Raw genomic sequence first — 15100 nt, forward strand, 5'->3', positions numbered from 1 at the left:
ATATATATATATATATATATATATATATATATATATATATATATATACACACACACACACACACACACACACATACTTATTTGTTCAAAAAGTATTCACTGTGTACTTTGGCAATACAAAGACAAAAATTACTATTTCTGTTTTCACTGAACTTATATCCTGTTGATATAAATTTTATAGAAAGGTTTTGGAGAAGGGAAAGTTTAGAAGCAGGCAGACCAGTTAGGACACCTTTTCTTTTTTTTTTTTTTATTTTTTTTATTTTTTATTATTATATATATATTTTATAATATTGTCCCTTGTATTCATTTTTCCAAATTGCCCCCCCTCCCTCTATTCCCTCCCCCCGACGACAGGCAGTTAGGACACCTTTTCAATAGTTTAGGAAAGAAGTGAGGAGTGTTTAGGATGAACTAGGGTAGTGGCCATGTGAGTAGGAAGAAAGGACAGAAGAGAAAGAGATTGTAAGGGTATTATTTTTTTTAATTTTCAGTATTTTGTTTTTCCCAATATTTTTAAAGATAGCTTTCGGTATTCATTTTTGTAAGACTTTTTGTTCCAGGTTTTTCTCCCCCTCTTACTTCCCCTCTCTCCAAGACAGCAAATAATTGGATATATATGCAATTCTTTTAAGCCTATTTCTATGTTTGTCATGTGTGCAAGAAAAATCAGGCCAAAAGCGAAAAAACCCTATGAGAAACAAACAAACAAAAAAAGGTGAAAATACTATGCTTTGATTCATATTCAGTCTCCATAGTTCTTTCCCTAGATGCAGATGGCATTTGTCATCCCGAGTTTATTGGAATTGCTTTGAATCATCTCATTGTTGGGAAGAACCACATCCATCACAGTTGATCATCACATAATCTTGTTGTTAACAGTGTGCAGTATTCTCTTGGCTCTTCTCACTTCACTCAGCATCAGTTCATATAGTCATTCCAGGCTTCTGAAATCAGCCTGCTCATTAAAAAAAAAAAAAGCATTTTATTTTTCCAAATGCATGCAAAGATAGTTTTCAAAAAAATTCTCCTTTGTAACACCTTGTCTTCCAAACTTTTCTTCTTTTCCTCCTCCCTCCCTCTGACATAGGTTAAACATGTACAATTCTTCTAAAACATATTTTCACATTCATCATGCTGTGCAAAAAAAAAAAAAAAAATCAGATCAAAAGTGAAAAAAACCAACAATCAAACAGCAATAAAAGATGAAAATACTATACTTTGATCCACATTCAGTTTCCATAGTTCTTTCTTTGCATGTGGATGGCATTTTCCATCACAAGTCTATTGGAATTGTCTTAAATCACCTCATTGTTGAAGAGACAGTCCATTACAGTTGATCCTTACCTAATCTTGTTGTTACTATGTACAGTGTTCTCTTGGTAATGCTCACTTCACTTAGCATCAGTTCATGTAAGTCTTTTTAAGGCTTTTTTGAACTCAATCTGCTCATTTCTTATAAAACAATAATATTCCATTACATTCATATACTATAACTTATTCAGCCATTCCCCAAATCGATGGGCATCTTCTCAATTTCCAGTTTCTTGCTGCTATAAACATTTTTGCACATGTGGGTCCTTTCTCTGGGATACAGACCCAGTAGTGACACTTCAGGATCAAAGGTTTGACAGACCTTTGGGCATAGTTCCAAATTGCATTCCAAACTGGTTGGATCATTTCACAACACCAACAATGCATTAGTGTCCCAGTTTTCCCATGTCCCTTCCAAGATACATCATTATCTTTTCCTGTCAAATCTGAAAGTATGAGTTGTTTTAATTTGCATTTCTTTAGTTAAGTGATTTAGAGGATTTTTTCATATGACTATAGATGGCATTAATTTCTTCATCTGAAAATTGTTCATATCCTTTGACCATTTATCAAGTTGGGAATGATTTGTATTTTTATAAATTTGACTTAATTCTCTGTATCTTTTCGAAACGAATCCTTTATCAGAAACACTGCATGTAATAATTTCCCTCCCAGTTTTCTGCTTCTCTTTTAATCTTGGCCGCATTGGTTTTGTTTGTGCAAAAACTTTTTAATTTAATGTAATCAAAATTTTTCATTTTGCATTTCATAATATTCTCTAGTTCTTCTTTGGCCACAAATTCCTTCCTTCTGAGGAAGATCTGAGAGGTTGACTATTCCTTGTTCTCATGATCTGCTTATGGTATCACCCTTTATGTCTAAATCATGAACCCATTTTGACCTTATTTTGATATAGAGTATTAAATGCTGATTAATGCCTAGTTTTTGCCATACTGTTTTCCATTTTTTTCCAGAAATTTTTGTCAAATAAAAGTTATTATCCCAGAAGCTGGAGTCTTTAGGTTTATCAAATACTAGATTACTATAGTCATTGATGATTATGTTTTGTATACCTCAATGTATTCCATTATGGAGGTATTAATAATAAGATCTGGCACCTGATCGAATATGAGATGAGATAGTGATTAAAAGAAGACTCTAAGACTATGAATATGGAAAACTTGGAAAAATTTCTTAAGAAATAGGGAGGTTAGAGAAAGGAGAAAGGGTAGGGGTATTTGAGATTTATAGAGCTGAAGATGTCCAATGGGAAGTTTGTTAGGTACACTGAGAATTTAGAAAAGAGACTAAGGCTTGAGATAGAGATAGATTGAAAATCTGGGAATGAAATAAGTAAAAATAGTTGAACTTGTGGGGCATATTGAATAGAATGCTATAGTCATTTAGAGTCAGAAATCCTTCCTCAGGGAACTCTGGGAAATTTACTTAGCTTTTCTCAGCATCAATTTTCTATTGGTAAAATGGACTTAACACCCACTTCATGCAGTTATGTCATCTGAATCATGTGAGAATAAAATGACCTAATATTGTGTATATAAATATATATATATATGTACATATGTACATATTTGCATTTTGCAAACCTTAAAGATATGTGTTTGTATATATATGTATATATACACACAAATGTTAGCCATCATCATCATCATTCTTTTTCAGAAAGAGAACAGAGAGAAGAAAAGAGGATTTTTTTCTCAAGTAAGGATTTACACTAATTCAGATAAGATATTTTCAGACTGGAGAAGGAAAATTTCATTTCAGTTCTACTCAATAAACATGTAAAGTATGTGAGTTATGTTCTGTGTGCGAGGGAAAGCAGTCTAGATCAAGTTCTTTTCCTTTTCCTCATGAAACGTGAGTCCAGTAAGGCATGATGATAATAATAATATTTTGATATTTTGATGGATCTGTGGTCTTATCAATGTATGTTTTCTTTGCTTATGCAATTGCAATCATTCATGATTATTCATAATTTATTCTTTCTTGTCTAGGATAAAGATATCTGCCTTATGTATGAATGTCCACAGGTGTCTTCACTCTGTGAATGTGTGAATATGAGTGTGACACTATCATCCTTTAATCACATTGTATGACTGGTTCATCCTCCTTTCCCCCCACCCCTCCAGCCCCCCACCCCTTATATGGTTCCAACCCTCAAGAAGTTCACATTCTAATGGGAGAGTCAACATGCAAATTACTACCTATGGAGTAAAAAGCTCCATGTCCCTGGATCATAGTGTATGGAGGTGGAAAAGGATAACAGTCCTGGAAAGGTAGGAAAGGAACTACTTTTTAATGGCTTTAAATGCCAGATGATTTTATAGTCAACCCTGGAGGTCACAGGACATTATTAAATGAGGAATGCCATGGTCAGACCTGCACTTCAGGAAGATCTTTTTTGACAGCTAAATAAATCAACTGTTACTCTTGGCTATCATAAATCTTTCTTAGCAAGGAGAATCAATCTAATGAATCAGAGTGGATAATGATATTTTCAGCTCATAGGTGAAGAAACAGGACCACAGAGAGGTTAAGTGACTTGTTGGAGATTACAGCTAGTATATGATGAAACTGGGATTCACACTTAGATCTTCTGATAACAAATTTGAATTTGGGCTTTCTTGATGGTACAGTATATTGCCCTGCTTTGCTATGAATGACACTGGAAAAATTAAGTGATGTAGTAAAGTGCTGAATTTGGGATTGGGATTTTAACTCCTGCTTTGGATACCTATTAACTGGGTGACCCTGGTTAGGTATTTAATCTCGGCCTCAATTTTCTCTTCCATAAAATGAGAATAATGAGTCTAGCAATTACTTCACAGAAATGAGATATTGTATATGAAATGCTTTAAAAACTTTAAAAGTGTTATCTAAATATCATTTACATATGATGAAATATGGTGTTGGAGAAGGCTTTTGTAATGTTTTTGTAATGTTAACCCTCTCCCCCAAAAAAATACTTCTCTCTGAGTGAATTTAGAGAGTACATGTGGAGCCAGGCAGGAACACCATTCTTTTCCTTTTCCTATAACAGCATATCTTTATCACCCACAGCATTTACCTTGCTTTACCCATTATTACCTAATAATTGAAATCCTTGCCTCACTTACCTAATACAATTCCCCACCATCTTCATGAACTCCATTCCCATCCTCAGTTCCTTTGCTTAGCTTTGTTGAATCCTTCCACAACTTCTTCTCCTTCTTACTAATCTCTATTTTTCCTTTTTGTCCTCTTTTTAGGACTGTCTTGATTACTTTCAAAACTCTTACTCCTCTTAGACATTAATTTCTATGATTATATTTTTACTCTTATAATTTCCTTTTAGCATAGCTAATAGGTAACTTTTTTTTTTGTTTATTGTTTCAGATTCTGATAAGGACTGTGAAATAATACATCATTTCAAGATATAGAAGACATAGAATTATGTGGAGAGATATCAAAAATACTTCTAAAGGTCATTCCTCAAAAATTTGGTTTTGAAAAAGCTTGTGAATCAGAACAAAATTTATTGAGTCAACAGGGAAACTCTTCAGAATTAATTTCACTGGAGAAAAACTTCAATCCAGTAACTGTGACCCATAAGCAAAATCCTATGGATGAAAGGAGCCTGGAATTTTGGAGAGACTCCATTATGAATTCAGACCTTAATATCCTTCAGAGTAATACTGTAGGACAGCAACCCCATAAATGTAATGTCTGTGCTCAAAACTTCAAATACATTTCTGATCTTATGCAGCACCAGAGAATTCACACTAGGGAGAAATCTTATAGGTGTGATGAATGTGGAAAAGGCTTTAGAAAAAGCTCACAACTTATTCAGCATCATAGGATCCATACTGGAGAGAAACCCTATAATTGTGAAGAATGTGGCAAAGCCTTTAGTCAGAGCTCTCAACTTATTCGACATCAGAGAACTCATACTGGAGAAAAACCATATAAATGTGGTGAATGTTGGAAAGACTTTAGTCAGAGAGCAAACCTTATACAACATCAGAGCATTCACACTGGTGAGAAACCTTTTGAATGTGATGAATGTTGTAAAGCCTTCAGTTTGAACTCACAACTTATTCGACATCAACGAACTCACACTGGAGAGAAACCCCACAAATGTTGTGAATGTGGGAAATCCTTCAGCCAGAGAGGAAATCTTATTCAGCATCAGATAACTCATACTGGAGAGAAACCCCATGAATGTAATGAATGTGGAAAAGGCTTCAGTCAGAGAGCGAACCTTATTCAACATCAGAGAACTCATAGTGGAGAAAAACCCTATGAATGTAACGTATGTGGGAAAGGCTTTAGTTGGAGTTCTCGACTTATTAGACATCAGAGGACTCATACTGGAGAAAAACCCTTTGTATGTGAAGAATGTGGTAAAGCTTTCAGTGTGAATTCAGAACTTATGTTGCATCAGAGAAGTCATTCTGGAGAGAATCCTTATAAATGTAATGAATGTGGGAAGGATTTCAGTAGGAGTTCAAATCTTATTCAGCATCAAAGAATTCACACTGGAGAGAAACCTTTTATGTGTAATAAATGTGGTAAAACCTTTAGTCAGAGAGCAAATCTCTTTAAGCATCTGATAATTCACTCTGGAGAAAATTAATCTAAGTATAATGAATGAGCAAAAGGCTTCCATAAAGAATACTTTTTGGCTATTAATGGTTAGGTTAGATTAAGAGAGTAACTATTCCCAGAAATCAATTGAAACTTATTAATGTCTCAAAATTCTTTGGAGAAAAACTTTGTACATGTCAGAAATGTGATAAAGTCCTTTCACATCAGAGCTCACAACTTCAGAAATTCACATGAACCTATACACTGTAATGATTGGAAATATGTTTAGTTGGAACCCAAGTTTTAGCATCAGAAATTTTGTGTAAGAGAGATCTTCCTACCAATATGGGAGAGTCTTGGTATCAGTACAGCCTTTATTTAAGAATAGAGTATTCACATGGGAAAGTGATTTAATAAGTGGAGAAAGCTGCAGAAAGATTCAGTGTATTTACCCAAACTTATAAGATTTTTTAGGTCAGTACTATTTGGAAATCTAGAAGTTATTGGAATCAGATTAGAAAAACATTGCTAATCTGATTTATCTACTAGAATTTGGAAGTATCTTTGAAAATTGTCAAGGTGAGAATGAAGGTTTGAGGATACATTGACACACAGGCAACTTTAGGCCTGGACCTGAAGAATGAAGGTAACCCTGGCTGCTGGAAAACCAAGTCAAGGATCTTTCTCATTTAAGATATGTGGCTTTTAGGGAGCAAGGTGAGAATCAAACCTTATCTAGCATCAAGGAAGACTATCAAAATTGACATTAATTTATCCTTAGCAGGAAACTAAGAAAGAGAAGGAAAATCATGAAAAATTGGTTTAACTGAAGTAATATTAATTTAAATAACTTATGTGAATTGTTTATTTTGTATGCTTAGTTGCCAAACATTACAGTAACAATTTTGTGTAATATTACTTTTCAGATTAACATTGGTGTAAATCATATTTGAGAACACAGCTGTGAATATTGATCACAGGTGAACTTGCCATAATCAGTTGCAACTTAAAACTGTTAGAAAAAGCAAAAAAAAAAAAAAAAAAAAAAAAAAAAAAAAAAAAAAAAAGCTCACATTTATATGACATTTTAAGGATTATCTCAAAATAACATTGTAGGGTTGTTGATGGATTGTATAGGATTTTTCTTTGTGATAAATTCCTTGTAAAACTTCATCAAAGCCACTTGCTGTGAGCCATCTCTGAAGGTATAGAATGAGTTTTGTAATAATAATAACAACTCACATAGTGTTTGGGATTTATAAAACATTTTTCTCCATGATAAGTGGTAAAATATTTTGAGCATACAGATGAAGAAACTGAAGCCCAAGTAGGTGAAGTAATAATAAAAATGGTAACTGATATTCAAATGGTGCATAAAAATTTGCAAAGCACTTTACTCAGATTATCGTATTTGAACCATGTAATAACCAGGTAAATTAAATCTGCAGTCATTTTTATTCCCATTTACAGACAGGAAACCAACCCTTTGGGCAGTTGAGTAATTTGCCTGTGATCACATTTGAACTTGAGTCTTCTGACTCCAGATCCAATGTTCTTTTCAATAATTTGCATTGTCTCTAAGAAATGATTTTCCTTAAAAAATTATTTTCAAACAAATATTTTCATTTCCTTTCCCCCATCACCTTCTCTTCTTTCTTTCCCATTGAGAAAGCAAAAAAAAAAAAAAAAAAAAAAAAAGCAAAACAAAAAACTATTTCAAACATGTAAAGTCAAGCAAAACAATTTCCCAAATAAGCTATCTTCAGAGAGAAAAGAAAATATGCTTCCATCTGCACTCTGAATTCATCAATTTTATCTGGAGATGGATAAAAATGTTTTATTTTGAGTCCTTTGGAATTGTGGTTGATTATTTTCTTCATCAGAGTTCCCAAGTCTTCAAAAGTTATTTTTCTTTACAATGTTGTTCCTGTATAAATTGTTCTGGCTCTATTCACCTCCTCAATTTATACAAGTCTCCAGATTTCTCTGCAACTTGCTCTGTCATTTCTTATAGCAGAATAGCTTTCTATCATATATACTATATAATATATTCAGCCATTTGTTTGCCAGCACAAAAACTGCTACAAATATTTTTACACTTACAGGTCCTTTTCCTCTTTCTTTGATTTTTTTTTTTTTGGGGGGGGTGGAGTACGGAGGAGGCTATAGACCTAATAGTATCATTAAGATCCTTGACAAAATTTAGCTTTTGGTGCATATTTCCAAATTACTTTCCAAAATGGCTGAATTAATTCATAATTCCACCAACAGTGCATTAGTTTTTCTGTGGAAACTCAAGAGTTGTTTAATTTGCATTTATATTTATTTATTTATTTTGTTTACCAGATATATGCATGGGTAATTTTACAACATTGACAATTGCCAAACCTTTTGTTCTAATTTTTCCCCTCCCTCCCCCTCCCCCAGATGGCAGGTTGACCTATACATGTTAAATATGTTAAAGTATAAATTAAATACAATATATGTATACATGTCCAGACAGTTGTTTTGCTGTACAAAAAGAATCGGACTTTGAAATAGTGTACAATTAGCCTGTGAAGGAAAAAAAAAATGCAGGCAGACAAAAATAGAGGGATTGGGAATTCTATGTGGTGGTTCATAGTCATCTCCCAGAGTTCTTTCGCTGGGTGTAGTTGGTTCAGTTCATTATTGCTCTATTGGAACTGATTTGGTTCATCTCATTTTTGAAAATGGCCACATCCATCAGAATTGATCATCATACAGTATTGTTGAAGTATACAACGATTTCCTGGTCCTGCTCATTTCACTCAGCATCAATTTATGTAAGTCTCTCCAGGCCTTTCTGAAATCATCCTGTTGGTCATTTCTTACAAAACAATAATATTCCATAATATTCATATACCATAATTTATTCAGCCATTCTCCAATTGATGGGCATCCACTTAGTTTCCAGTTTCTGGCCACTACAAAGAGGGCTGTCACAAACATTCTTGCACATACAGGTCCCTTTCCCTCTTTTAAGATCTCTTTGGGAATATAAGCCCAGTAGTAACACTGCTGGGTCAAGGGGTCTGCACAGTTTGACAACTTTTTGAGCATAGTTCCAAATTGCTCTCCAGAATGGCTGGATGTATTCACAATTTCTCTGATTAATAATGACTTGGAGCATCTTTTCATATGGATAGAAATAGTTTCAATTTCTTCATCTGAGAATTGTCTGTTCATTGACCACTTATCAATTGGAGAATGGCTTGATTTCTTATAAATTAGTGTCAATTCTCTATTTTGGAAATGAGGCCTTTATTGGAACCTTTGGCTGTAAAAATATTTTCCCAGTTTATTGTTTCCCTTCCAATCTTATCTGCATTAGTTTTGTTTGTACAAAAACTTTCCAATTTGATAAACTCAAAAGTTTTCTACTTTGTGATCGATAATGATCTCTAGTTCTTCTTTGGACATAAATTCATTCCTCTTCCACAGATCTGAGAGGTAAACTATCCTATGTTCCTCTAATTTATTTATTTAAAAAAAAAAAAAAGATGTATTAACACTGTAGAAATAGAATTACATAGAGTGCTAAATTTGGAATCAGGAAGACCTAAATTCAAATCCTGTCTTCCGATAGTGAATAACTATGAGTTATTGCAACCTCTATGACTCTTAAACAAATGCTTACTGTTAATTTATTAATCACAGATAGGGTGAAATATCTTTTGGTAAACAATTTCCCACAGTATAATTTGTTTATCAAATATCTATTTTATTCCCAGTCAGGTTTTCTTCTAGGCCAATGAGTCAATCTGAGTAAAGTATAAGCTTGCTTTTTAAAAATTTTTTACTAATAGTTTTTATTTACAGATATATGCATGGGTAATTTTACAACATTGACAATTGCCAACCTTTTGTTCTAATTTTCCCCCTCCTTCCCCCCTCCCCCAGATGGCATGTTGACCAATACATGTTCAATATATTAAAGTATAAATTAAATACAACATATGTATACATGTTAAAACAGTTGTTTTGCTATACAAAAAGAATCGGACTTTGAAAGAGTATACAATTAGCCTGTGAAGAAAATAAAAAATGTAGGCAGACAAAAATAGAGGGATTGGGAATTCTATGTAGTTCATAGTCATCTCCCAGAGTTTTTCCCTGGGATAGCTGGTTCAATTCATTACTGCTCTATTGGAACATTAGCCAATACCAAATGGTTTTGGTAACTGCTGCTTTATAATATAATTTTAGATCTGGTACAGCTAGGCTACCTTCATTTGATTTTTTTTTTCATTAATTCCCTTGAAATTATTGACCTTTTATTTTTCCATATGAACTTTGTTGTTATTTTTCCTAGGTCATTAAAATAGTTTTTTGGGAGTCTGATTGGTATAGTGCTAAATAAACAGACCAGTTTATGTTGTATTGTCATTTTTATTATATTTGTTCGCCTTATCCAAGAGCATTTAATATTTTTCCAATTGGTTGGATCAGACTTAATTTGTGTGGAAAGTGTTTTGTAGTTTTGCTCATATAGTTTCTGATTTTCCCTTAGCAGATAGATTCCTAAATATTATATTATATTATCTGTAGTTTCTTTAAATTTGCATTTCTTTAATAATTATTTAAAATATGTTTTCATGTGACTGTTGATAGCTTGAATGTCTTCCTCTGAAAACTTGTTCATATCTTTTGAGCATTTTATCAATTGAGGAATAGTTCTTATTCTCTAAGAAACATTCTTGGAATGGTGCACTAGATTGGGGTTTTAATTTTGTTCTATTTTATCAGTTGCATCTTGGGCTCCTATTGGGAGAGGAACAGTCTCTGAGATCATATTTCCCTGTTTCTCAGGTATATATAATTTTTTATTATGGCCAGCCAATAATGGCTGTCTGTAAATAGCAGAGAGAGAGAGTTTAAAAGATCTTCATAGACATGGTCTGATAGCCCTCACTTTCCTGCTCACACAGTTGCTTGGTGTGGGCGGAAGTTGATGAGGAAGGGATACTTGTTTTAATGGATGTATCTGGTAGATTTACCTAGGGACCTGTATTTTCCTTTGTACTTAACTTTTTTTTTTTTTAATCAATGACTTATTAAACACATAGATGATATTTTTTCCCCAGAAGGATAAATTGTGTAGTAACTATTTTGCAAAATCACTATCACAGAATTTCAGAGTTAATAAGATCCTTAAAAGATCTCTAGTCCAACCAATACCTGACCAAAATCCTTTTTTTAAAATAGTGAAAGTTTCTTCTAGGAGATTCCTAGGATCCCTTTTCTTTTTTCTATTAAAGCTTTTTATTTTCAAAACATGTATGGATAATTTTTCAACACTGACCTTTGCAAAATCTTGTGTGCCAAATTTTCCCCTTCCCCCCACCCCTTTCCGTAGATGGCAAGTAATGCAATATATGATAAACATGTTAAAATATTTTAAATTGAATATATTTATTTATACAGTTATCTTGCCCAAGAAAAATCAGATCAAAAAAAGAAAAAAAAATGAGAAAGAACACAAAATGCAAGCAAACAACAATCAAAAGTGAAAATACTATGTTGTGATCCACACTCAGTTCTTACAGTCCTCTCTCTGGGTATAGATAATTCTTTTCATCACAAGATCATTGGAACTGGCCTCAATCATCTCATTGTTGAAAAGAACCATGTCCATCAGAGTTGATCATCATATAATCTTGTTGCTATGTATAAAGATCTCTTGGTTCTGCTCATTTCACTTAGCAGCAGTTCATGTAAGTCTCTCCAGGCCTCTCTGTAATCATCCTGCTGATCGTTTCTGTAAGAAACGATTGTTCTGTAAGAAAAATAATATTCGATAACATTATACCATAACTTATTCAGCCATTTTCAAGCTGATGATCATCCACTCAGTTTTCAGTTCCTTGCCAATACAAAAAGGGCTGCCACAAACATTTTTGCACATGTGAGTTCTTTTACCTCCTTTGTGATCTCTTTGGGATATGAGCCCAATAGAAACACTGGCTAGGGCAAAGGTTATGCACATAAATGGTATATTTCTCTGGTTTGAAGATGACACAAAATTGAGAGATGCATCCTTGTTGGCAGTAGAGATTCAATTTTGGCAAGCAAGAGTATTGGGCTGAATCTAATAAGATGAAATTCATGGGGCTTATAGTGGTGCTTCTGCATTTATCTGCTTGTAGTAGTAGGTATTTGATGCATTTCTATGCAAAAAAATGAATGCTTGGAAAAGATGAACACTCATGAATATGTTTTCACACTTTTTTTCTGAGTTTGTTATTTGGTCTTTCCTCTTTCCGTAATAGATTTTTATGTCTTTTTTTTTGTTGTTGTTAATTTTTTTAATCCTATATTGGACTTTGACTTTTATGTTAAAGTTGGGCTCTGCTCACCTTGGGGGAAGAGGCTCTATCCCTCTTTTTTTGTGCTTTTTTAAACTTTATTTTTATTTTTTTATTTCATTAAATTTATTTTATTAAAAAAAATAAAAAAAAAAAAACAGAAAAGGAATACAGTACAAAACAAAAGAGAACATTGCCTTGTGCCCAGCAGAACATAAGGGATTCAAAATATATAACAATAAAATGACCAGTTCAAGAAAGTATATATATTAATAGAAAAAAATAATATTCTTGAGTGTTCATCTTTACTTCCTTGTAAGGTGTTTTTTTTTCTTTGCTGCTCACCTTTTTTATTTTATTCTTTTTTCCCTCTTCATTTCCCCCAAACAAGCAGGCGATAGTTAAGAAAGGATATGTTCATTTACACTTATATAGATATATACACACACATATCTTTCCTGTTCCTACTGATTCTTTGCTTTAATTCTTTTCCTTAATTTGCCTTGTTTTTACTTTACCTCCTCCCATCAATGGATCCCTCTATTATCTTCTCTCACCCTTTGCTTCCTTATATGCTCATACTTCCCCCTTTATTTATTTATAGATTTTGGAGGGTGTTTAATCCTTTATGGTATATATGTAATGTTGCCTATTTAATCCATTCCCAATGTGAGCAGGTTTCAGAACTATAAGGCCTCCTCTCTCTCCTCTAATGCCTCTGTGTCTATTCTTCCTTTGCCCATCATTTGTATAACATAATTACTGTTTTTATCTTAACTCTGTTCCAATCTTTCTTTTGAACTATCCTATTATTGATATCATCCTTTTCTTTATTAATTTTTATAATTATAATATTTTTTGACAGTACATATGCATAGGTAATTTTTTTTTTTTTTAACAACATTATCCCTTGTAATCCCTTCGGTTTCGAATTTTTCCCCTCCTTGCCTCCACCCCCCTCCCCTAGATGGCAGGCATTCCCATACATATTAAATATCTTATAGTATATCCTAGGTATAATATATATGTGCAGAACCGAATTTTGTTGTTGTTATTGTTGCAAAGGAAGAATTGTATTCGGAAGGTAAAAATAATCTGGGAAGAAAAAAAATTAATAATAATGCTCACAGTTTACACTAATTTCCCAGTGTTCCTTTTCTGGAAGTAGCTAATTCTGTCCATCATTGATCAATTGGAATTGGATTAGCTCTTCTCTATGTTGAAGATATCCACTTCCATCAGAATACATCCTCATACAGTATCATTGTTGAAGTGTATAATGATCTAGTTCTGCTTATTTCACTCAGCATGTTGATATCATTCTTAAGTATATAGTATACATTTACCATGTTAAAATAAAACATTGACAATTTGTTCATGTTGAGTTCCTTGAAACTGATCTTTGATATTGGCTCTTATATATTAAATTTTCTATTAAGTTTGGGTTTGGTTGATAGAAAATCCCTCTAACCTGCAAGTTCATTGAATGTCCACTTTCAATCATTGAATATTATAGATAATTTTGCTGGATATGATATTTTTGGCCACAGCCCAAGTTCTTTTAATTGTAAATATGATTCTAGGATCAGTGGTCTTTTATTGTGGCTAATGTTAAGTTCTGTACAATTCTAATTGTGGCTCCAGCAGTACATTGGAATTTTTTTTCTTGTTTCTTGAAAAATTTTCTCTGATCAAATCTTTAATTTGAAATTTGGCAAAAATTTCTTTTCCAGAAGGATTTCTTTGAGTTGGTGATTGGCAGATTTTTTGTTTTTGTTTTTGCTAAGGCAATTAGGACTAAGTGATTTGCCCAGGGTCACACAGCTAGGAAGTATTAAGTGTCTGAGGTTAGATTTGAATTCAGGTCCTCCTGACTTCAGGGCTGGTGTCACTATGCCACCTAGGTGCTCCGGATTTTTTTTTTTTTTTGTAATTTATACTTTTCCTTCATCTTCTCTCACTCCAGGACAGTTTTCTTGGATTATTTCTTGCATTATTGTGTTAAAGCTCTTTTTTTGGTCATAACTTTCAGGCAATCCAATTATTATGTTTTCTCTTCTTGATCTGTTCTCCAGATCTGTTTTTTTGTTTTTTTTTTAAAATGTTTCATATTCTGTTCTATTTTTTAATTCTTTATAATCTGTTTTATTATTTCTTGTTTTCTCATACTGGCTTTGCCTTGCTCAATCCAATTGTTTTCATCTTTGAGATTCTGTATCTCCTTTTCTAGTTGGTTAACTTTTTTTCATAATCTTGTTTTTCCTGGAAAGTTTTTATCTTTTTTTTTTTTTTAGTTTAATGTCTCTCATTTGATTTTTAAACTTTTATTTTAGTTCTTCTATAAATTCTCTTTGGGCAGGGAGCCATTTTACATTACTCTTTTGGATTGAAGCTTTTTTTACTTCAGTTTCTTCTTGTAAAGATGAATCCTCATTTTCCCTGTGCCCATAGTAAGTTTCTATGGTGGCATTCTTTCTTCTTTGCTGGTTCATTTTTTTTTTTAATAAGAGGTATTAGTGTAAGTACCTCTAATTGTGGGGTGGGGGTATGGTGCCTCTAGCTTCACTTCATCTCTCCCCTCTGATTTGGAATTCCAAACCTGTTAAGGACCATGCCTAAGTGCACTGTAAGGTCAATTCTCTGAGAATCTCCACAGCTGTGAACATCTGAAGAAGTTGCAAAGCAGCCTTACTGATAGATATGTTGCTTGTGGATTGGGAAAATAAATTGGAGACAGAGGAAAGAGGAGAGAGGTCAAGCAACATAATGGCCTCTTAGTGGGGAGGTCAGAGAACAGCAACTGCCTCTTAGTCTCCTTGAATCACCATCATTCTCTCACAAGAAGAGAAGAAAAAGTCTACCAGAAGTAAAGCAAAG

General features: G+C 33.2%; 1 protein-coding gene across 1 annotated transcript in view; it reads left to right on the forward strand.

The window, feature by feature from the left end:
* The window catches only part of LOC141540109 (uncharacterized), a 35982-nt gene extending 29289 nt beyond the window's left edge, over positions 1-6693 (forward strand). The window contains exon 8 of the mRNA XM_074263769.1: positions 5077-6693. Coding sequence (XP_074119870.1) covers positions 5077-5946 — 870 coding nt within the window. The 3' untranslated portion in view covers positions 5947-6693. The remainder of the gene's footprint in view (positions 1-5076) is intronic.
* The last annotated feature ends 8407 nt before the right edge of the window (positions 6694-15100 follow it).

This window comes from Sminthopsis crassicaudata, chromosome 1 (genome assembly GCF_048593235.1).
Source record: "Sminthopsis crassicaudata isolate SCR6 chromosome 1, ASM4859323v1, whole genome shotgun sequence".
NCBI classification, from domain to species: Eukaryota; Metazoa; Chordata; class Mammalia; order Dasyuromorphia; family Dasyuridae; genus Sminthopsis; species Sminthopsis crassicaudata.